Source organism: Octopus sinensis, linkage group LG10, assembly GCF_006345805.1.
Source record: "Octopus sinensis linkage group LG10, ASM634580v1, whole genome shotgun sequence".
In the NCBI taxonomy this organism is placed as follows: Eukaryota; Metazoa; Mollusca; class Cephalopoda; order Octopoda; family Octopodidae; genus Octopus; species Octopus sinensis.
Window position 1 is genome coordinate 14,198,419 of NC_043006.1, and position 25,147 is coordinate 14,223,565.

The 25,147-nt window shown below is 42.7% G+C and overlaps 1 protein-coding gene and 1 long non-coding RNA gene across 2 annotated transcripts in view; one reads left to right on the forward strand and one right to left on the reverse strand.

Annotated features, from left to right (window-relative positions):
• Positions 1–12,632, forward strand: LOC118765027. Its single transcript, XR_005000872.1, has 2 exons — positions 1–54; positions 12,481–12,632. It is a non-coding gene; the product is annotated as an uncharacterized LOC118765027 (long non-coding RNA).
• LOC115216473 (prohibitin-2) overlaps positions 275–25,147 on the reverse strand; it is a 27,942-nt gene continuing 3,069 nt past the window's right edge. Inside the window, exons 2-8 of the mRNA XM_029785837.2 lie at positions 19,058–19,139; positions 18,315–18,394; positions 11,237–11,361; positions 3,992–4,177; positions 2,938–3,045; positions 1,812–1,889; positions 275–506 (exon numbers count right to left, since the gene is read on the reverse strand). Coding sequence (XP_029641697.1) covers positions 405–506; positions 1,812–1,889; positions 2,938–3,045; positions 3,992–4,177; positions 11,237–11,361; positions 18,315–18,394; positions 19,058–19,139 — 761 coding nt within the window. The 3' untranslated portion in view covers positions 275–404. The remainder of the gene's footprint in view (positions 507–1,811; positions 1,890–2,937; positions 3,046–3,991; positions 4,178–11,236; positions 11,362–18,314; positions 18,395–19,057; positions 19,140–25,147) is intronic.

Consider the following 25,147-nt stretch of genomic DNA (forward strand, 5'->3'; position numbering starts at 1 on the left):
CCCGACTGGTCCCCATGCCGGTGGCACGTAAAAAGCACCCACTACACTCTCGGAGTGGTTGGCATTAGGAAGGGCATCCAGCTGTAGAAACTCTGCCAGATCAAGACTGGAGCCTGGCGCAGCCATCTGGTTCGCCAGCCCTCAGTCAAAATCATCCAACCCATGCCAGCATGGAAAGCGGACGTTAAACAATGATGATGATGTACAAAATAAAAACACAAAAGCAAAATGTATTAAGTAATTATATATTTTGGTTTTATTTGCTTTTTGTTTACACAAATTTAGAGAAAAAAAAAAAAAAAACTTCAATTTTTCAAACCAGTCTTACTACTGTAGTGGATTATGTATTCACGTGATTACATTTGGAAATTATGTTTCCAAAAAGGAATAATGGTATGAATTTTTTACTTTTTCAGACTGTTTGCAGACTCTCCAAATAAAGGATCCATAATGTTTAACATCAAGGAATTGGAATTCAAGAAAGCCCGATTCTGAGAAGAAGCAATCTGCAAAAAAAAAAAAGTACAAAATAAAATGCGTTGAAACGTGATGAAATACACTATTGTTGATGATGCTGAAACACACACACACACAAAGTTAACACTGGTCCAGCAGTCTGATGCTAAAAAATGGTCCAACTGTGATCATCAAATCATTTTGTGTCTCAGAGACTCATCATCATCATCATCATCATCGTTTAACGTCCGCTTTCCATGCTAGCATGGGTTGGACGGTTCAACTGGGGTCTGGCAAGCTCGAAGGCTGCACCAGGCTCCAGTCAGATCTGGCAGTGTTTCTACAGCTGGATGCCCTTCCTAACGCCAACCACTCCGAGAGTGTAGTGGGTGATTTTATGTGCCACCGACACAGGTGCCAGACGAGGCTGGCAGACGGCCACACTCGGATGGTGTTTTTATGTGCCACCAACAAAGGTGCCAGATGAGGCTGGCAGACGGCCACGCTTGGATGGTATTTTTATGTGCCACCGACACAGGTGCCAGACGAGGCTGGCGAACGGCCACGCTCGGATGGTGTTTGTTACGTGCCCTCTTTTTTTTTAAGGCATAAGAGAGATTAGCTGCTATTTCTAGCAAGTTGACTACCCGCACAGAAACTTCACACATTGGTTGATGAAAACATGATATAACTACCACAAGCAGGAATACTACAGTGGCATGGGTCAGACAGTGTCAGAGCTATGCCATCGGGAACTTCAGTTCCTGGTAGGGCCACTCAAGGTGGATTGGTCTAACACCAAGTGGTATTAGGGCCACAACCCGGCAGACGGGGCTCTGGTGAAAATCCTCGGAGTGTCTGTTTCGGCAACCGGCGGATCCTCAGTCGTTCTGTCCCTGCGTCTGCGGACAATCTGCGGCAAACAGGATGTCTCTACATGCGGGATTTTTGGGGACCGCTTGTCAAATCCACATATTCCCACAAAACTTCTTCCACTGCCATGGTTCGAGATGCCACGAGGGTGGTGGAAGAAGCCGACTCAACCCGCCCAGGGTGAATGTCGCCACAAGCGTGGACCGAGTATATTTTTATCCTTCCACCAACACTAAAGATGTTATGCCCAACTACATCACAAGAGTCTGTTTTACTTTACACTGTCATCATTATTGTCATTTAATGTCCTCTTTCCATGAAGGCATGGGTTGGACCATTTGCCTCTATTTAAATACATAGCTAAACTGAAAAATCATTTGAAGAGCATAGAGTAAAACCTACAATATTCTAAAGAGACTTAGTTTGGACAAAAAAAAATACCCAAAAAGTTAAGAAAAACCAATAAAATCAAAGATACATACAGTTTTAGAAATTGATTGTGCAGCTCGTATCTTCCTCAACTTTAAATATCCAGGGTTTTGAGATATAGCATTTCCAAGGTAACAAGGTTAAAGAAAACAATATTTCATATTTTTTAAATAATAGATATTTTACTGCGTAAAATATGAGCATAAAACCTACTTGAAATATAACAGTCCCTGTGAAAAAAAATGAAAGCCATGTGAAGTCTGAAAACTATTGGGGATTATTCTTTTAGAGCATAAATGATGGGGTCAGCTTTTGGTCCCCTTTATCTCCTTCTTTCAGCTCTTAGTCAGTCCTTTCACATCAATACCTATTTCTTTACTACCTACAAGGGGCTAAACACAGAGAGGACAAACAAGGACAGACAAACGGATTAGGTCGATTATATCGACCCCAGTGTGAAACTGGTACTTATTTAATCGACCCCGAAAGGACGAAAGGCAAAGTCGACCTCGGCGGAATTTGAACTCAGAACGTAGCGGCAGACGAAATACCTATTTCTTTACTACCTACAAGGGGCTAAACACAGAGAGGACAAACAAGGACAGACAAACAGATTAAGTCGATTATATCGACCCCCCCCCCCCCAGTGCGTAACTGGTACTTATTTAATCGACCCCGAAAGGATGAAAGGCAAAGTCGACCTCGGCGGAATTTGAACTCAGAATGTAGCAGCAGACGAAATACAGCTGAGCATTTCGCCCGGAGTGCTAACGATTCTGCCAGCTCATCGCCTTAACCCTTTCGGTACCAACCTGGCTGAAACCGGCTCAGGCCCTCTAGTATAAATGTCTTGTTTTCGTTAGTTTTGATTTCAAATTTTCCACCAAATCTAAGTCACAATTTATGTTCCTAACACTAGCTCAATGATAACGATGCTATTTTACTAAATTCTTTGTTATATTTAAAGTAATTGAAAGAAATACAGAGCATCTCAAAATAAATACAGTAACGAAAGGGTTAAATGTTTAAACTAATAAGTCAACATTATTGTGATATCATCAGGAGTCAATCATCAATAAAGACAGTATCAACCGTCAATAAATAAAGCAAGGTTTCTTGCTTCAAGATCAACCAACTGAAATAGAGAAAGGAAAACACACAAACGGAATAAAAGGATATCATTTTTGCGGCTTCGGCTTCACCTTCAGCCTGTACGATCTTCTGTTGACGTTCCTGTTTGGCTTTTTCTACAACAAACTGAGCCCGCTGAGCTTCTTGCTGGGCAACCTAGAAAGACCAAAATAAACAGGGGTCCATCAGAAAGGTCACACAGAGGGGTTAAATTAAACGATGGTGGGAGAATACATAGAGGAAATGAGAGTGGAAGATGGGAGGGAAAGCAATAAGAATTACTATGGGAAAGAACAAAGGAAATGGCAATGGGAGAGGTGGGATCGTAGTGTAAGCAGTGACCAACAAAATTGTTGTGGTGGGAGGTAAACTTTATAACAGATTTAACTTTTCTAGGACCACCTCATGAGACAAAAATTTCTTGTTTTAACACTTTAGTTACCATACCTCTTTCAAACTTCACTGCCTTTTCATTAAATTTTGAAAAATAATCAAGAAATTAATAAAATAACTTGACCAGGCATAGGAGTGGCTGTGTGGTAGGTAGCTTGCTTATGAACCACATGGTTCTGGGTTCAGTCCCACAGTGTGGCACCTTGGGCAAGTGTCTTCTACTATAGCCTCGGGCCGACCAAAGCCTTGTGAGTGGATTTGGTAGATGGAAACTGAAAGAAGCCCATCATATATATATATGTGTGTGTGTGTATGTTTGTGTGTCTGTTTGTTCCCCCAACATTGCTTGACAACCGATGCTGGTGTGTTTACGTCCCCGTAACTTAGTAGTTCGGAAAAAGAGACCGAAAGAACAAGTACTAGGCTTACAAAGAATAAGACCTGGGGTCGATTTGCTTGACTAAAGGCAGTGCTCCAGCATGGCCACAGTCACATGACTGAAAGAAGTAAAAGAGTAAAAGAGTTTAAGGTGGAGTTTAGAACAAAAATTAGAATGAAATTTTGAAGGTTTTAGTTTAGGTCACATTAAAAGGGGAAGTCTGTACCCTAAAACCAGCGAGGTGATCTTAGGCAGGTTGACATTAAAAGGGTTAAAATGTTGGGGAGGGAGGCAGACAGACAGACAAGAGAAAAACCTTCTGAAGCTAACCTGTTTAGATTCTACGGCGGCTGTGTATTCCCGACCAAAACTCAGCTCTGTAATGGAGACGTCATCAAGGATGATGTTAAAATCCTTTGCACGGTTGTGTAGTTCTCGTCGGATGAGCACACTGACCTGTTGTCGCTGGGTTATCAGTTGAGAGGCATTAAATTTGGCAACAACACTTTTCAGAACCTGGAGAGAGAAAAAAAATCAAAAGGCTTTTACATATGCTTTCTACTATAGAAAAAAAGGTCTGAACTTTAGGGGAAGGGACAGCCAGTTACATCAACCCCGAAGCATAACTGATACTTAATTTATAAACCCCAAAAGGATGAAAGGTAAAGTCAACCTCAGCGGAATTTTAACCCACAACATAAAGACAGACGAAAAAGGCTTTAGCATATAAGTACAAAGGTTGATAGACACAAATAGGCTTAATACATATATTTACATGGAATACAAAATCTATATATATATATAACAAAGTGGAGTTGTGGGGTACCGCACGAGTGGAATTATATACGAAAGAAGGTTTGAAAATGCAATTTAAAAGATGTTTATTTACTTTACCGGTTTCACTCTTTGGAAAAAGATTGTCAAAAATAACATGTGGCAGTTTGGTTGCATTAATTATTGGTTGTTGCAAATTGCTACATTACATATATACAGTCTTTGGTAACAGGGACATGTTAAGGACATAAAAAAGTTCAACAAGTTCCTTAAAATATTGGGCACAAAAGATTACTACATAAATAATCGTTCTCAAGGACATACTTAAGATATATATATATATATATATATATATATATATCTCTTATTATAAAAGGCAGATTTTATCTGCCTCCCTTTGTCTCTTATAGAAATCTACAATATAGGATTTCTTCAATTACAATTTACCTAGCATTTTTAAGAGTATAATACATCAGGTCGTGCCAGGTCCAGTTTTTCAAATTTCAACCCCAATTAAGCAAAATTTAGAGAAAACTCACATTGTGGTGTGTAAGTGAAGTGCTTTTCTTAGTGTGGGCTACAGCACACACACACACAAACGGAGCAAACTGCTTCACTGATGCTATCACCCTAATTTCTCCTCCTTTCTCTTTGCAAGTGTTGCACCATTAAAGTGAAAGTATTTATATAAACGAGAGAAGTGTACCTTAAACCACTACTCAAAAAAAAAAACAACGCAGCAAACAGAAACAAATAAATACATAACGATTTATCCTCACACAATTTCTTCAATTAGAGTTTACCTATGATTTTTCAAAGTACTTCCATTCGGTCATGGCATACAAAATTTCTTTCAATTTCACCCCCATTTCAGAAAAATTCGAGAAAAGAAAAGAAAACTAAATATTTTCATTTCACTCTTTCACTCTGCATTCCCACTTCCTCTTTACACACATAGACACGCAAATATATAAATAAAATTGTAAGCTAACGTGTGTGTGTGTGTGAGGGTGCGTGTGTGTGCGTGAGTGTGTGACAGGAAAGTTTTTTAGGACGAATATAAGATCTAAAGTATATCCAAGTAGCAGAAAGATCGCCCAAAAGTGTATATAGATATTTAAATGTATTTATATATTCATCTATACACACATGTATGTATAATGTGTGTGTATATATTTCCATAGAGGTAACCTTTCACTCCATACAAAGTTTTTTAGGACGAAAATAAGATCTAAAGTTATCTCTAAGTAGCACAAAGATCGCCCAAAAGTGTATATAGATATTTAAATGTATTTATATATTCATCTATACACACATGTATGTATAATGTGCGTGTATATATTTCCATAGAGGTAACCATTCAATCGATACAAAGTTTTTTAGGACGAAAATATTTATATATAAAAGAAAGGTTGTGTGTCTGTCTACTCCGATTTAGATTCCTAACTACTCCCACATTTTGCGATGCAGTTTAACCAAAACCGGGTATCTTATAGTCGTGATTCATATCGAGCCCTTCTGGGTATTAGCACGCGTCTGATGAGTCTATGATTTTACAAATAAATTACCATCATTTTTTCCATTTTAATGCATATTTTTTTAAATAAACGGAAGTAACTCTCAAACTTCACACCAATATGCGTGCTCATATGCGACGTAATATCACATCAGCAGCATTTCCTCACACACCCTCCTTGCACTTGGCGAAGGCAAAATACCAGGGGATGAAAATGGTAATATTGCCATCGATTCCATTTGTACCATTGTTAAGACGCCTTCTGATCTCAGAGATGCAGTGTTCCCAGATCTACAAGCTAATTATCAGAATATGGATTGGATTGGCAAAAAGGCTATACTGGCCCCGAGGAATAAAACTGTTCACCATATTAATGATGAAATGCTAAAACTCATTCATGGGGAAGTCTATGTATATCAGTCTATCGATACAACTCCTCACCAGAGGACGTCATCAACTATCCAATAGAGGTACTCAATTCCTTTGAGCACCCCGGACTACCACCACACTTTCTCAAACTTAAAGTTGGTGCCCCTATAATGCTCATCAGAAATTTGGTTCCCCCAAAACAATGCAATGGCACACGTTTGATCGTTAAGTCCTTATCTCCCACCGTAAGCTTATATCAATATTTGCCTGAATAATCATCATAATTCAGTGCAATCATTAACAGTACTTTCAAGCAATTCAGCCCCGAGCAACGCCAGGCAATTCTGCTAGTATATATATAAACGGCAAAATGTTCTGTGAGCGTGTCCTTTATACAAATCCACAATTTTTCAGTTAGAGGGCTCGCACTTTCTATGGTCATTCAAAACAATCCAAGGGTGGTCGTGCACATCTTTACATTTCCCCAGTCACCCCGCAAAGCCATTAAAAAATCAATAGAAGTGACTTTTTTGTGAATTTTCTATCCAAAAACCCAATCAAAATGCGCGAAACTTGATACGCCAATTGAATGCCAGCTAGCTGTATGTGATTGGTCATCAGAGATTTGGACAGTACTCGCGTGTATGTGCGCACGCACGCAGCTGTATATGCATGCACTAGCACTATGACCCAGCGTTGCCGGGTCATAGTGCTAGTACAGAATAAAGAATACAAAGTAAACAAAACAAGTTACGTAACAGTCTTATCTCAACAGCTGTTTCGAGGGCACCATGACCTATGCTTTGACCACATTCATACATAATAAAGATCTATGATGTCATAGGTGTATATAATAACTCAAGTTCCTATGGACCCTTTAGGGGAAGCCAGATCAACCTAATCAGAAGAGCATGCCTAACTTTCTATGCTAGAGACACACTGGAATATGTAGCACATCACCACTCCCCTTCTATCTTTGGCTGCTTTGCACACACAACCCCACCCCTGCCATTTTTTCCATCTTTTTAAAGTGTATATTAGTTTCCATCTATCTGAATGAACACTACCTCATAGATATCTATACCATGCTTGCTTTGCATTCTGCAAAACAGTGTGTGTGTGTACACATATATGTACACACCAATACACACTATATACATTTATAAACATACATACTATATATGTGTGTGTGTGTGTGTGTATATATAGGTAATAATAATATAAATAATATATAAATATATGCATATATACATACATATATGTACATACCTACATCTATGTGCATATATACATGCATATATGGGTAGAGGACATCAAAAAAAAACGTTGAACACAATGAGAAACGAAAACATAAAAACAAAAACATAGAAACGAACTTTTTTTTCAAACAACGAAAAAAACAGAGAAACAAGACATACAACACAAGGAATATTCCCCTTTCTTCAGTTGTCCCTGTTTCATCTACTCCGCGCTTATACACACATGTATATACACATATATATAAACACATGTGTATATAAACATGCACACACCATACACATTGCCATATATACTTTATGTTTATAAACATACCACACACGTTGCATGAAGTATGTTTGCGTGTTTGAAAGTAATTGTAACTTCAAAAAAAAAAGATTTAGCAAATGCCCTTTTGAATAACTGCTGTTGCTGTTGAGCGAAGCGGTCTTCGTCCCAGAGCTCGTAGTGGGAGAAGTCCGAAACGTAGTCCTTTGCTATTCGTAAGACCCGCAGAAGAGAAAGCAGGTCAACCCCTCGACACCGAGAGCATCGACGGATGGATGAATGCGCATCCAGGCTCAACGGTTGCGTAGGAAGTCGGGGACAAGAAACAGGAGGAAAGAGTGAGAGAAAGTTGGGGCGAAAGAGTACAACAGGGGTCGCCACCACCCCCTGCCGGAGCCTCGTGAAGCTTTAGGTGTTTTCGCTCAATAAAAACACAACGCCCGGTCTGGGAATCGAAACCGCGATCCTCCGACAGCGAGTCCGCAGCCCTAACCACTGGGCCATTGCGCCTCCACTAACTGGTGCTGCTTCAAAGAAACGAGAGTGGAGAGGGGAGCTAAAACGTGTGTTTAAACCAATTCGGTTTTACTAAAATCAGAGCAGGCTAAAGGGAAACAACTCTTTCTAATAATGTAACACACTCACCGGTAAAATTTCCACTTATTTCTTACTCTTTTACTTGTTTCAGTCATTTGACTGCGGCCATGTTGGAGCACCGCCTTTAGTCGAGCAAATCGACCCCGGGACTTATTCTTTGTAAGCCCAGTACTTATTCTATCGGTTTTTTTTGCCGAACCGCTAAGTGACGGGGACGTAAACACACCAGCATCGGTTGTCAAGCAATGCTAGGGGGACAAACACAGACGCACAAACATACACACACATACATATATATATACATATATACGACAGGCTTCTTTCAGTTTCCGTCTACCAAATCCACTCACAAGGCAATGGTCGGCCGGAGGCTATAGTAGAAGACACTTGCCCAAGATGCCACGCAGTGGGACTGAACCTGGAACCATGTGGTTGGTAAGCAAGCTACTTACCACACAGCCACTCCTGCGCCTATTTTTATTTCCCTAAAATTTTCGTTGCGTCTTGCAACCTTTTCAATACTTTCCAAGACGCAACAAAAATTTTAGAAAAGTGGAAATTTTACTGGTGAGTGTGTTACATTATAAGGCACAAAAAGAAAATGACTTTCCCCAGACACAACAGAATATGCTTCAACACACGAAAGAATCTTGCAAAACAAATAACTCTTTCTTAATTTGTTTCTAAACAAAATAAAATAAACGACCCCGCCCTGCTTAATTTTTCATACAATACTTTCAGGGGGCAAAAAACCCCCGAGTCTTGAAAGCATCTCTACAGTGAATTTGAACATTCTGAGACATGACTTCACGACTCATTCCATTATACAATTAGCATAATCATTCAACACCATTCATCATCGTTTCAATGTATTTTTCTTGTTGGCAACCCTCATCGTTTACAAGCAAAGTAATATTTCCCCCCATAGTAAAGGCGAAATTATCACAGGACGAAATGCTTACCACACAGCCACTCCTACGCCTATACTGTAAAGAAACTCCATACAGTGTCCCAGTACAAATTGTGGACACATAAGAGGTGAAGCAGTATCACCGGAAGACTAACAGAGAAAGTAGTCTTTATGTGTGGCAGATGTGGAACTACATTAAACACCAGGAATTAGCAAAAAAATAGACTCCTCTAAATATCGGGAGGAATCCTTAGAAATAGTAGAGTTTCCATTACTTGGGTGACCGAGTTAGTAGTTGGATGATTTGACTGAGGTCTGGAGAGCCAGTGGCTACACCAGGTTCCAATCTGGTCTGGCAGAGTTTCTACAGCTGGATGCCCTTCCTAATGCCAACCACTGTTAGTCTTCCAGTGATACTGCTTCACCTATTATGTGTCCACAATTTGCACTGGGACACTGTATGGAGTTTCTTTACAGTATAGGCGTAGGAGTGGCTGTGTGGTAAGCATTTCGTCCTGTGATAATTAGTTAGTAGCATAACTGCTAGACTAAGAATAGGCAGGGCAAAGTTCAGAGAGCTACTATCTCTGTTAGTAACAAAGGGCCTCTCCTCCTTCAGAGTGAAAGGCAGATTGTATGATGCATGTGTACAAACAGCTATGCTATATGGCAGTGAAACATGGGCTGTGACTACTGAAGATATGCAAAGGCTTGAAGGAAATAAAGCCAGTATGCTCCACTGGATGGGTAATGTCAGTGAGCATATACAACAGGATGTAAGTGATTTCAGAGGAAAACTGGGTACACAAAGAATCAGATGTAGTGTGCAAGAGAGAAGACTGTGCTGTTATGCTCATGTAATGCATCTGTATGAAGGTAGTTGCATCAAGTGGTGCCAATTTCTAATTGCAGAGGGAACATGAGGGAGGGGTAGACCCCAGAAAGACATGGAGTGAACTGATGAGAAAGGATCTCCAAACATTGGGCCTCACAGTGAGTATGACAAAGACTGAGATTCCTGGTGTATTGCTGTGCTTTAGTGTTTGCATTATTCTGCCAAAATTAATCCTTTTTAATCCACATTGTTTTGAATTAATCATGCATTATCTTGTAGCTATGAGATTTTGATGAGGTAGCTGTTAATTTTTAAAACGATATTGTAGGGTTGGTGTGAGAGACCAGATCTGGCCAGTTTGACCATAAAAAAGGCAGAATACTTTTGGCCGGATATGGCCGGTTTAAATGCTAAAGGGTTAAGACAAGTCAAGCTAAGTAAAAGCATGGTTGTCCTTGCATACAGCATGTCCCCAGCATCCCTCTCCAACTGAGCATTCCTAATCTTGTGGTCGCCGATGCCATGTAAAAAACAACCATACCGGTATCACAAAAACACACCTATACCGATCCTGCATAAAAGCAGCCAATACACTTTGCAAAGCGGTCGACAGTAGGAGGAACATTCAGTTGTAGACTGGAACCCAGGCATTTCTTCAGGTGACCAGCTTCTGTCAAACCATCCAACCCATGCCAGCATGGAAAACGGGTGTTAAATAATGAATTCAAACCTTAAATTTTGGATAAGATCTGAAATAAGTTCTAATAGATCATTATATCTGTGTGGTTGGCGTTAGGAAGGGCATCCAGCTGTAGAAACTCTGCCAGATCAAGACTGGAGCCTGGTGCAGCCATCTGGTTCGCCAGCCCTCAGTCAAAATCGTTCAACCCATGCTAGCATGGAAAGCGGACGTTAAACGATGATGATGATGATGAAATTAGATTACTACAGCTTTTACATGACTACTGATTCAACTGATAAAAAAACCATCTATAACAAAAAAAAAAAATTAACCATGCACCTAATTTAAAACAAATACTCGTTCCTTACCTCGTTACAAATTGATGGTAGGACCCGCTCTTCATAATCTAATCCCAATCGTCGGTACATGACAGGTAAATGCATAGCATCTGGCCGAGAGAGAACTCGGAGAGAAATATTAACCATTTGTAAATCTACAAACAAAAAAAATATCAATTGATATAATTAGAAAATAAAAGGTAGGTTTATTTTTATGCTATTTCAAAACAACAGAATTGCAAACTGAAGAATGTTTGCAATTAGAAAATAGAATATATAAGCATACATGAAATTACAAGAGTTTTTTTTATATATTTTTTCAATCAAAAATATAAACCACTGATCAAGTTTTAATATTTCACTAATTATGTTTGGCAATGTTAAGGATTTCAAACAGGAGTGGCTGTGTGGTAAGTAGCTTGCTAACCAACCACATGGTTGCGGGTTCAGTCCCACTGCGTGGCACCTTGGGCAAGTGTCTTCTACTATAGCCCCGGGCCGACCAATGCCTTGTGAGTGGATTTGGTAGACGGAAACTGAAAGAAGCCTGTCGTATATATGTATATATATATGTATGTGTGTGTGTGTGTGTGTTTGTCCCCCTAGCATTGCTTGACAACCGATGCTGATGTGTTTATGTCCCCGTCACTTAGCAGTTCGGCAAAAGAGACCGATAGAATAAGTACTGGGCTTACAAAAGAATAAGTCCCGGGGTCGAGTTGCTTGATTAAAGGTGGTGCTCCAGCATGGCCGCAGTCAAATGATTGAAACAAGTAAAAGAGTAAAAGAGTATATGTAATGTATAACAACTTAGCTAGGTGTAAAACACATCTAAGGGATATTAAATATCCAAAGAATTAACTGGTTTATATTACCTATATAAACCAGTAAGTTCTTGACTAGCTCTCGTGCCGATGGCACGTTAAAGGCACCATCCGAACATGGTCAATGCCAGGCCCGCTTTACTGGGTCCTGTGCCAGTGGCATGTAAAATGCACCAACCAATCATGACTGATGCCAGTACCCTCTGACTGGCTCCTATATCAGCGGCACTTAAAAAGGACCATCAAAACATGTTCGTTGCCAGGCCCGCCTTACTGGCTCCGGTACCAATGGCACATAAAAAGCACCAACCGATTGTGACAGACGCCAGTACCCCCTTACTGGTTCCTGTGCCAGTGGCACATAAAAAGCACCATCCAAACATGATCATTGCCAGGCCCGCCTTACTGGCTCCTGTACCGGTAGCACATAAAAAGCACCCACACTTGGAGTGGTTGGCATTAGGAAGGGCATCCAGCTGTAGAAACTCTGCCAGACCAGATTAGAACCTGGTGTAGCCACTGGCTCTCAAGACCCCAGTCAAACCGTCCAACCCATGCCAGCATGGAAAACGGATATTAATCGATGATGATGATTATGAAATAAATATATATATATATATATATATATCACCGTGACCAACCAGGCTATCAGATGTTGCTACACATCGCTGGTCACAATGCGCTTTGCATAGTTTTAGCCTTTAAATGACGCCACCTCGCTGGCTAAACAAGCAGGCCAACACAAGAAAGAGGGAGAGAAAGTGGCGTCAAAAGAGTACAGCAGGAATCGCCACCATCCCCTGCCAGAGCCTCGTGGAGCTTTGGGTGTTTTCACTCAATAAACACTCACAACGCCCGGTCTGGGAATCGAAACCGTGATCCTACGACCACGAGTCTGCTCCCCTAACCACTGGGCCATTGCGTCTCCACACATATATATATATATACACACACACACACACGTATGTGTGTGTGTTTATCCCTCCACATTGCTTGACAATAAGTGTTGGTTTCTTTAAACGCCTGTAACTTAGCAGTTCAGCAAATGAGAACCAATAGAATAAGTATCAGGGTTTGAGTTCTAAAAAGTTTTTAGGGCAGTATCTCCATCTAATGACAGAAACAAGTAAAAGATAGTGTTTTTTTATAATTCCTCCTTAGAAAAAATACATCGCAGGAGTGGCTGTGTGGTAAGTAGCTTGCTAACCAACCACATGGTTCCGGGTTCAGTCCCACTGCGTGGCATCTTGGGCAAGTGTCTTCTGCTATAGCCCCGGGCCGACCAATGCCTTGTGAGTGGATTTGGTAGACGGAAACTGAAAGAAGCCCGTCGTATCATCATCATCATCATCATATGTATATATATATATATTATATATATATATATATATGTGTGTGTGTGTGTGTTGTGTGTGTGTGTGTGTGTGTGTTTGTGTGTCTGTGTTTGTCCCCCTAGCATTGCTTGACAACCGATGCTGGTGTGTTTACGTCCCCGTCACTTAGCGGTTCGGCAAAAGAGACCGATAGAATAAGCACTGGGCTTACAAAGAATAAGTCCCGGGGTCGATTTGCTAGACTAAAGGCGGTGCTCCAGCATGGCCGCAGCCAACTGACTGAAACAAGTAAAAGAGAGTAAAAGAGTATCCTTACGAGTCGCTTTAGAATATCATCATCATCGTTTAGCGTCCGTTTTCCATGCTAGCATGGGTTGGACGGTTCTACTGGGGTCTGTGAAGCCAGAAAGCTTCATCAGGCCCAGTCAAATCTGGCAGTGTTTCTACGGCTGGATGCCCTTCCTAACGCCAACCACTCCGTGAGTGTAGTGGGTGCTTTTTACGTGCCACCCGCACTGGTGCCAGACAGAGCTGGCAAACGGCCACGAACGGATGGTGCTTTTTATGTGCCACCGGCACGAGGGCCAGGCGAGGCTGGCAACGGACACGAAACGGGGCGGTGCTGGCAACGGTCGCGAAACGGAAAGTTCTCTTACATGCCACCGGCACTGGTAACACATCTGCAATTTCCATTGATCGATTTCGATTCTGATCGTCACTTGCCTCAACGGGTCTTCACAAGCAGAGTTTTGACATGCCACCGGCACTGGTAGCACATCCGCAATTTCCATTGATCGATTTCGATTCTGATCCTCACTTGCCTCATCACGTCTTCACAAGTAGAGTTTTGTGTCCCAAGAAGGGAAGGTATGCATACGTAGGCTGGCTCCATCCCATGTAGAAGGCCACGGGTTATGGACTCACTTGTCCTGCCGGGTCTTCTCGCGCACAGCACACTTCCAGAGGTCTCGGTCTCTAGTCATTTCCTCAGTGAGACCTAAAGTTCGAAGGTCGTGCTTCACCACCTCGTCCCAGGTTTTCCTGGGTCTGCCTCTTCCACAGGTTCCCTCAACCGCTAGGGTGTGGCACTTTTTCACACAACTATCTTCATCCATTCTCGCCACATGACCATACCAGCGCAAACGTCTCTCTTGCACACCACAACTGATGCTTCTTAGGTCCAGCTTTTCTCTCAAGGTACTTACACTCTGCCGAGTGTGAGTACCGGCATTACACATCCATCGGAGCATACTGGCTTCATTTCTAGCGAGCTTACGCATATCCTCAGCAGTCACGGCCCATGTTTCACTGCCATGTAGCATGGCTGTTCGTACACACGCATCATACAGTCTGCCTTTCACTCTGTGCGAGAGGCCTTTTGTCACCAGTAGAGGTAAGAGCTCTCTGAACTTTGCCCAAGCTATTCTTACTCTAGCAGTTACACTTTCAGCACACCCGCCCCCGCTGCTGACTTGGTCACCTAGGTAACGGAAACTATCAACTATTTCTAGTTTTTCTCCCTGGAAAGTGACGGAAGTTGGTCTCAGAGCATTTTCAGTGTTTATTGTTCCTGAGCATCTGCCACATACAAAAACCATCTTCCTAGTTAGCCTTCCTTTGACATTGCTGCATCTCTTATGTGTCCATAGCTTACACTTGGTGCATCTTATAGAGTTTCTACCTACACCTTTTCTACAGATCGAGCAGGGCCATCTACCTGAAGGTGTTTGTGATTTGTCTACCTTCCTACTGATTACGACTTTGGTTTTAGCTAGATTGACTCTGAGGCCCTTCGATTCTAATCCTTGTTTCCACACCTGAAACTTCTCCTCCAGTTCTGATAGCGACTCAGCAATTAGAGCAAGGTCATCAGCATAGAGGAGCTCCCAAGGGCATCCTGTCTTGAATTCCTCCGTTATTGCCTGGAGGACTATGATAAATAGGAGGGGGCTGAGTACTGAGCCTTGGTGGACCCCTACCTCTACCCGGAATTCTTCACTGTACACATTTCCAACCCTCACCCTACTAGCGGCGTCCCTGTACATGGCCCGCACAGCTCTCACTAACCATTCATCTATCCCTAGTTTCCTCATTGCCCACCAGATAAGGGATCGGGGGACCCTGTCGAAGGCTTTCTCCATGTCAACAAAAGCCAGGTACAGGGGCTTATCTTTGGCTAGGTATTTCTCCTGCAGCTGCCTTACCAGGAATATAGCATCAGTAGTACTTTTCCCTGGCACAAACCCAAACTGCATCTCATCTAAACTAACTCTCTCTCTAATTAGTTGGGCTATGACCCTCTCCGTAACCTTCATCACCTGGTCCAACAGCTTGATACCTCTGTAGTTATTTGTATCTAGGGCATCACCTTTACCTTTGTAGCAGTTGACTATTATACTGCTACACCAGTCATTGGGTATGACCCCTTTGTGTATCACCTGATTAACTATACGGGTGACTAGGCTATAGCCGACACTACCAGACATTTTGAGCATCTCTGCAGTGATTCCTGATGGGCCTGGGGCTTTCCCTGTCTTCATGCTTCTAATTGCCTTAGCTACCACGGAACTATCAACTCGGATAGCTGGTCCCTCTGTTGGGTCAACATTCGGCAGACTCTCTTTATCCCATTCATTTTCTTCATTCAGCAACCTTTCATAGTGGCATCTCCAAACCTCTCTCTTTGCATCCTCATTTAGCGCAAGTGAACCATCTTCCATGCGAACACACTTCTCTCCTACCACATCACGATTCTCTCTCACACACTGTCTTGCAACACGAAACACCTCCAGTCTTTGGTCCTCACGGCGCAGAACATTGGCAAATTTTTTCTTATCTGCTTCCCCTCTGGCTAAATAAACCTGTCTCCTAGCTTCTCTTTTGGCAGTCTGATACAATCCCCTGCTACCCCCATTTTTCCAGACCTTCCAAGCCTGTCTCTTTTCTCTAATAGCCCTGTCTACAATATTGTTCCACCACCACGTTATTCTAGGTCGAGAGGGGACTTTGCACCAGCCACAGATCTGGTCAGTGGCTCTCAGCAGGTTGTCCCTTAGAAACGTCCAGCTGTCTTCTACCCCCTGTGATGCTCTATCCCCTTCTACTTCGTCAGAGGCTTCAAGTAATATGTCCCTAAATCTCTGTCCATTTGCAGGATCTTTAAGCTTCCAGATCCTTCTTCTCCATATTTGTCGTCTTCTGGTTGTCCTCCTAGTCCTGATCCTAAAGTCACTAACTACCAGTCTATGTTGTGGGGTACATTCTTCACCTGGGAAGGTTTTGGCATTTATAAGCAGCCATCTCTCCCTTTGCCTTGTAAGGATGTAGTCAATTTGGCTGGTATGTTGGCCCGATTGGTAAGTGACTAGGTGGCTGGTAGGTTTCCTGAAGTTAGTGTTGCAAATCATAAGATTATTTGCATCGCAGAACTCCAGCAGCCTGGTTCCCTCCTCGTTGCGGGAGCCATAGCCATAGCCTCCATGTACGCCATGGAAGCCCCCAGCATGTCGTCCAACGTGACCATTGAAGTCACCAGCCACAAAGATAAGGTCTCTGTCGTTCGTCAACGAGGTAGTCTGCAGTAGAGTGTCATAGAATCGGTCTTTCTGTCCATCGGGTAGCCCCGACTGAGGAGCATAGGCTGATATAATGGTTGCTAAACTATGATGAAGCACTAATCTAATCTTAAGTATTCTGTCACATACTCTGATTACCTCAATTACTTTATCTACCCATTTCTCAGCGATAAGTATACCCACGCCACCAACCCCGTCAGTGTTCCCTGCCCAGAAAATCTTGTACCTGCGTTCCTTGCCTGTGAGGAACCTAGCTGATCCTCCTCTCCACCTTATTTCTTGCATGCAACATATATCCACACATCTCCGTTCAAGCATCTCGACTATCTCACCAGACCTACCTTTCAGAGTGCCAACGTTGAGGGTGCCAACCCTGAGGGTGTGGGAGGCATGGGCTCTAGAGACCCTGGGACGGTGGACAGTAGCTTCGTGTACCTGAAAAGAAAGCTCGCATTTGGCAGAATTCATGTGCAAGAAATGAAGTAGTAAAGTAGCCTTCAGTACAACCTGCATAACGCTAGCCTTTCATATTTTGCACTGTATGAACATTACCTTACATAGGTCGAGACTAGGGGTAGGGAGGGGTAGGGATGGTGAGAACATTTGCAGTCTTCATGGGAAGCAACCCCGGAATGGCAGAGAATAGGAACTTCCGGCATGCGTGGTGGGGGTGGGAGGGCGGGTGCACCGTGTCTGAGTAAAGAGGTTCTGTTAATCGTATGAGCTAGCAAATGGGTTTGTATGAATCGGGAGACAACACTAAACGAAAAATTGAAAAATCAGAGTGGCTATGAACCTGTAGACAAGTCTAAACGAAAAAAAATGTTTGAGCTAGACAGGGTAATGAGGGAATACTGAAAGAATGAGGGACAATACAATGAGATGGAAATTGAAGAATAGAGAAAGAATAAGAATAAGTGCAAGAAAGAAGGTAGTCGTAGCGAGAGCACAATCTCAAAACTGGGAAACTAATTATTAAAATAGTACCGTGGCCGTTCGCCAGCCTCGTCTGGCACCCGTGTCGGTGGCACGTAAAAAAACACCATCCAAGCGTGGCCGTTCGCCAGCCTCGTCTGGCACCTGTGTCGGTGGTACATAAAAAACACCATCCGAGCGTGGCCGTCTCCCAGCCTCGTCTGGCACCTGTGTCGGTGGCACATAAAATCACCCACTACACTCTCGGAGTGGTTGGCGTTAGGAAGGGCATCCAGCTGTAGAAACACTGCCAGATCAGACTGGCCTGGTGCAGCCTTCAGGCTCCCCAGACCCCAGTTGAACCGTCCAACCCATGCTAGCATGGAAAGCGGACGTTAAACGATGATGATGATGAGTACAAATGAAATGCAAAAATATAATAATGTGAAGCTCTTGTTACCTTTACTACCAGTCGGGGAAGACAATTTCCTTGGCCGAGCACGAATATCATAAATAATAGGGTAGTGAAACCATGGAACCCTAGAAAGAAATAATTCAAGAGTTCAATCATTAAAATGGAAATGGCTTATGAAGAAGGAAACAACTGAAAGTACTTTTTCAATATATCACTGTGACCACCATGACCGACCAGGCTATCAGATGTTGCTACACATCGCTGGTCACAATGCGCTTCGCATTGTTTTAGCCTTCAAATGACGCCACCCCGCTGGCTAAGAGAGCAGGCCGACAGAAGAAAGAGTGAGAGAAAATTGAGGTGAAAGAGTACAGCAGGGATCGCCACCACCCTTTGCCGGAGCTTCATGGAGCTTTTAGGTGTTTTCACTCAATAAACACTCACAACGCCTTGTCTGGGAATTGAAACTGCGATCCTACGACCGAGAGTCAGCTGCCCTAACCACTGGGCCATTGCGCCTCCAATATGTACTTCTCAAAATATAGTAGATTATATATAAGGTATTACAGTTTATAAAATATTAGCCTATAATATAAAACAAAATTTACAATATTTGCCAGTTTTTAAGAAGCATTTTCTAAAACTTTGGGTGTATAACAAAATTGCTCTGCATTTAATGCAGTTGCATAACAGGTGCAAGACCAAGCACCATGGCCTAGAATTATGAAAGCATTTAATTTATATACCACAACATAAGCTCAAAAGTGCAAAAACAAATTAATTCTCACCTGAAATGCAGCCCTTCTGCATAAATGTCCTTTTTAATACCGCCAATTCGACTGAAAATAATGGCTCTATGACCACCTTCAACTGTCAAAAGACGAAAAAGAATTAAATAAAAATACAAGGAAATATCCTTAACCCTTTAGTATTTAAACCGGCCATATCCGGCCAAAATAGTTAACCTGTTTTATGTTCAAGCATGACCAGATCCAGGCTCTCACACCTACCCTACAATGTTATTCTACATTAAGTAATTTCACCATCAAGATCTTGAAGATATGAGATAATGCATGATTAATTCAAATCAATGGGAATCAATAAGCATTATGTTTGATAGAATAATCAGAACACTAAAGGGTTAAAGGCAAAAATTAACATGGGTACAGGTATAAAAGACCCTTCCAGTCATGAAGGACTATGGGTTTGCACCTAGAAAGTTACCCTCCCAGGCAGAAGTCCAGGCAAGGCTGTTTATGGAAGACCAGCAGTCGCCCATGCATACCACCCTTCCTCCACCATGCCACTGATGTTATCCAAGGGAAAGGCAAAGGGGCCGATACAGCTGGGCACCTGTGATGTCGTGACTCACTTCTACAACTGAGTGAACTGGAGCAATGTGAAATTAAGTGTCTTGCTCAAGAACACAATACACAGCCAGGTCCGGGATTCGAACTCACAACCTCGTGATTGTGAACCCAACACTCTAACCACTGAACCATGCACCTTCAAAAGTATAGTATGTCTATTAAAAAAACATGCATTATAATTTGTTGTTTGTTCCTTTTCGAGCCATGCCTGGCTCATAAGGGCCGGTTTCCCGGTTTCCTTGGCATATAGGTTCCCCACCTGGATGGAATGCCGGTCCATCGCAGGTGAACTGCAAGATGCAGGAGGAAAGAGTGAGAGAAAGTTGTGGCGAAAAAGTCAGCAGAAGTTTCACCATTAACTTCTGCCGGAGCTGCGTGGAGCTTAGGTGTTTCACTCATAAACACACACCGCCCAGTCCGAGATTCGAACATGAGATCCCTCGACCGTGAGTCTGTTGCTCTAACCACTAGGCCATGTGCCTTCACATGCATTATAATAATTAGGTTTCAATCTCACAACATAGTACTTTAGGTGTCTTCTACTACAGTCTCACGTGGAGTAATACTTTGTGAGCAGAATTAATCATGCATTATGTTGTAGCTTAGAGATTTCAATAGTGATCATATATTTTTAGAATGACATTGTAGGGTAGGTGTGAGAGGATAGATCTGATCAGTTTTAACATAAAAAAAAAGGGTAGAATATTTGGGTCAGATATGGCCAGATTAAATGCTAAAAGGTTAAAAACTAAGTTTTATAGATATTCCTTTCAAAATAAAAAATCCGATTTCATCTATCACACATTCACTTGTGTAGGCTGAAATATGTAAAACATTAGAGAAAAAGTAACTAGCTGTTTATTACTGTGGACCCACTCTGCTCTTTACCTTGTGTGAACCCCCTATAATCTTATATGGACCACAAGGGGCCATATCAACCCCAGATGAGAACCACTGTTATAAATGAAATACCTTGCCTTCATTTCAGTTAATTCATCATCATCATCATCGTCGTTTAGCATCCGTTTTCCATGCTAGCATGGGTTGGACGGTTCTACTGGGGTCTGGGAAACCAGAAGGCTGCACCAGGCTCCAGTCAAATCTGACAGTGTTTCTACGGCTGGATGCCCTTCCTAACGCCAACCACTCCGTGAGTGTAGTGGGTGCTTTTTACGTGCCACCCGCACAGGTGCCAGACAGAGCTGGCAAACGGCCACGAACGGATGGTGCTTTTTATGTGCCACCGGCACAAGGGCCAGGCGAGGCTGGCAACGGACACGAAACGGGGCGGTGCTGGCAACGGTCGCAAAACGAAAAAGTGAAATTATCATCATTATTAACCCTGCCAAAGGACGGCAAGCTGGCAGAATCATTAGCAAGCTGGGCTAAATGCTTAGTGGTATTTCACCAGTCGCTACATTCCAAGTTCAAATTCCGCCGAGGTCGACTTTGCCTTTTATCCTTTCAGAGTCAATAAATTAAGTAGCAGTTGCATACTGGGATTGATCTAATCAACTGGCCCCCTACCCCCAAATTTCAGTTCTTGTGTCTATAGTAGAAAGGATTATTAATCTTGCCATTCCATGTTCCCACTCTAGTAGGAATAAGGGGAACATTGTCTCAGCTAGATTCCCAGTAAAGCGGTAATGAACAACAGAAGCAGAAAAAGTAGATGCAGCTGATTCTGTCCATTAGTTTGCCTGCAATTGTTACCCTTGAGCTGTCATTATCATCATCATCATCGTTTAACATCCACTTTCCATGCTAGCATGGGTTGGATGATCTGACTGAGGACTGGCAAACCAGATGGCTGCACCAGGCTTCAATCTTGATCTGGCAGAGTTTCTACAGCTGGATGCCCTTCCTAACACCAACCACTCAGAGAGTGTAGTGGGTGCTTTTACATGCCACCGGCACGGAGCCAGTCAGGCGGTACTGGCAACGTCCACGCTCGAATCTTTTACACATGCCACCGGCACAGGTACCAGTAAGGCGATGCTGGTTACAACAATAACGATTACAGGTTATGGTGCACAGCAAAGAGTGAGTATGTGTGCGGTGTTTAAGGAGTAGCAGCTTCATAAATTTGTCAGTGCACATCTTCAGAAGTGAACAAAATCACTAGTCTCTGACCTACAACACAGCCCTTGCTTATTGGCTCCCAGAAGTCAGCAAGTAAAACTAACAACCATTTTACATACAGTTTGATAATTATTACAACTGTTCTTGTCCATAACCACAAGACAATAAAAAAAAACACTATATACAACTATTTATTTTTTAACTTTGGAGCCCGAGTGGAAAGTAAAGTTAGACATAGGAGCCCAGGTCTGAGAGGGTTAAGCTGGTTCACTAAGGCAGCAAGCTGATAGAACTGTTAGCACTCTGGACAAGATGCTTGGAGGAATTTCATCTGTCTTTACATTCCAAGTTCAAATTCCACCAAGGTCAACTTTGCCATTCTTTCTTTCAAGGGTCAATAGAATAAAGTACCAGTTAGCACTAGGGTTGATGAAATCAACTAAACCCCACCACTAAAATGTCAGGTCATCTGTGCCTATAGTTGAAAGAATTATCTAGCAGGTCTTCCGGACATAAGCTAACGCGAAATTTTAATGAAAGTTTTTAATGTAGAACACTTCAAAAAAACAAGCCTCTGTCATAGAACCATGGGTAGTCTCAGGTGGACTGGTATCAAAAGAGTTAATTTATAGCCCAAAAATGTACCCTATAACATAGTAGAAGACTAAGAACAGAGCTTTTGTTTTCAAACAAATTTTCGCGGCATCAAAGCACCATAAATATGAAAATAAAAGAGACTTCCATTCCATCACTCAAGGAGCTCCCATGCAGTTGCTTGATGTGCTAGAAATAGCAACAAAATTTCCTTTCAATAACACCTTACCATCTTAAAAGGATACATCGTATAAAGTAGTGTTGGTTATACTCATCATCATCATCATCGTTTAATGTCTGCTTTCCATGCTAGCATGGGTTGGACGATTTTGACCGCGGGCTGGCGAACCAGATGGCTGCACCAGGCTCCAATCTTGATCTGGCCAAGTTTCTACAGCTGGATACCCTTCCTAACGCCAACCACTCCGAGAGTGTAGTGGGTGTTTCTGACGTGCCACCAGGATGGGGGCCAGTCAGGCGGTACTGGCAATGACCTCGCTCGAATCTTTTTACACATGCCACCGGCACGGTTGCCAGTAAGGCGACACTGGTAACGATCACGCTCGAATGGTGCCTTTTACATGCCACTGGCTCGGAAGCCAGTTAGCCGCTCTGGCAACGATCATGCTCAGATGGTGGTCTTGGCACCCTACTAGCATGGGTACAGGTGCCAGTAAGGCGACACTGGTAACGATCACACTCGTATGGTGTTCTTTGCACCCCGCTAGCATGGATGCCAGTCATCGAATTTGATTTGGCTGGCATAATCAAGTGAGGAAAATTTGAGCAGCTGTTCACAAGAAACAAATTCTGAAGGAGACTGTTGTACCATGAAATTCTCAATACTACTTTAAGCATGAATATCCTTGTCTTTTAAGGTCCATCTTCCATACTAACATAAGCCAGATGATTTGACAGGATCCAATGGGTCCAAGGACTGCATCACGTTCCCATGTCTGTCTTTTATGGCTGGATGCCCTTCCTAATGCCAACCACTGGCAAAATGGTTGCAGTGCTTTGTGGTGCCAGCAAAATCAGGTTGCCATGCAGCTCCCAAGGCTAAGATCCCTTTTAACTAATTTGGGCTACAATAGAGATGTAGGCAACTACACGAGACGCTGAAGTAAGAGAGAAGAGGCTAGAATAGACTAAGGTTTTGTACTATAGATGAGCTACATGGCTACTTACATTATGGAAGAGGGGATGGGTGTAACTGAGAGGGAAATATAATGCAATAAAATATCCTTTAGCATAATTATAAATTAAAGAGCAAATAACCATTGTGAGGCAATAAGTAGAAATTTACAAATTACACACTGGGGTCGATGTAATCGACTTAATACCTATGTCTGTCCCCTCTATGTTTAGCCCCTTGAGGGTAATAAAGAAATAGGTATTTCATCTGCCGCTACGTTCTGAGTACAAATTCCGCCGAGGTTGACTTTACCTTTCATCCTTTCGGGGTTGATTAAATAAGTACCAGATACGCACTGGGGTCGATGTAATCGACTTAATCCGTTTGTCTGTCCCCTGTGTTTAGCCCCTTGTGGGTAGTAAAGAAACGGTTATTTAACCTCCCCAACACACAAACCCATCTCATTTCACACACAAACACAATGCAAAACTGAATACTCGGATGACTGTAAACAAATATCTGTTTAACCTCTCAGTGGACAGAAAAACTACCAGCTTAACTTGGTTTCAGTTCTACTGGGGATCTGTTTAAAGGCTATGTATCCATGTGTCCATAGAAAGGGATCCTTTAGGGCTATTTTTAGCGAAAAACGTTCTCTGGGCTGTCTTAGTGAAGTTTTGATATTTTGGTAAGAATATCATGGTTTAACTAAAAAAGTTAAATAGTGCACATAAATAGTGCATTTCAGATTCATCATCGTCGTTTAACATCCGCTTTCCATGCATGGGTCGGACAGTTCGACTGGGATCTGGGAAGCCAGGAGGCTGCACCAGGCTCCATTCTGATCTGGCAGTGTTTCTACAGCTGTATGCCATTCCTAACGCCAACCACTCCATGAGTGTAGTGGGTGCTTTTTATGTGTCACCAGCACAGGTGCCAGGCGAGGCTGGCAACAGCCACGATCGGTTGGTGCTTTTTACGTGCCACTGGCACAGAGGCCAGTCGAGGCGGCGCTGGCAACGGCCACTTTTGGATGGTTCTTTTACATGCCACCAGCACCATCAGAACGTGGCCGTTGCCATACTGTTTGAAGCATCAGTAATTATATGCAGAACTGTAGAGTCATCCATGGTCTTGTCGGACCATGGATCTGCAGATGGATAGTCTTGTTTGGCAGAACAGTATATGTTGTGACTAGAAACCCACATGCGAGTGGCAGTCCCAGCTACAGTTGAAGACAATGTCTACTAGTCTTGTCTTAACGCTGCACTTTCTTCAAATATATATTTCTTAGCTTTCTAAACCCTTGTCCACTTCTCACATCAACGGAAGCAATCATCAGTAATATCTTCCCACTTTACAACGTTTATGTAAAGAGGCCCCATGTCGCTCTTGCAAACATCTTTAAAACGATGATGGTTTGTGAGGTGGGGGGGGCATCCATCTGCTCCCTAGCTAGAAGCCTGATCACTATATAGGCGTTTTGGGACCCTCCCATCTGACGTGGTGTACATTACGTGGTTAAGTGGCCGTGTACAACAGTAGCGCAAATAAAATATTAACAGAGAGGCGCAGGAGTGGCTGTGTGGTAAGTAGCTTGCTAACCAACCACATGGTACCGGGTTCAGTCCCACTGCGTGGCATCTTGGGCAAGTGTCTTCTGCTATAGCCCCGGGCCGACCAATGCCTTGTGAGTG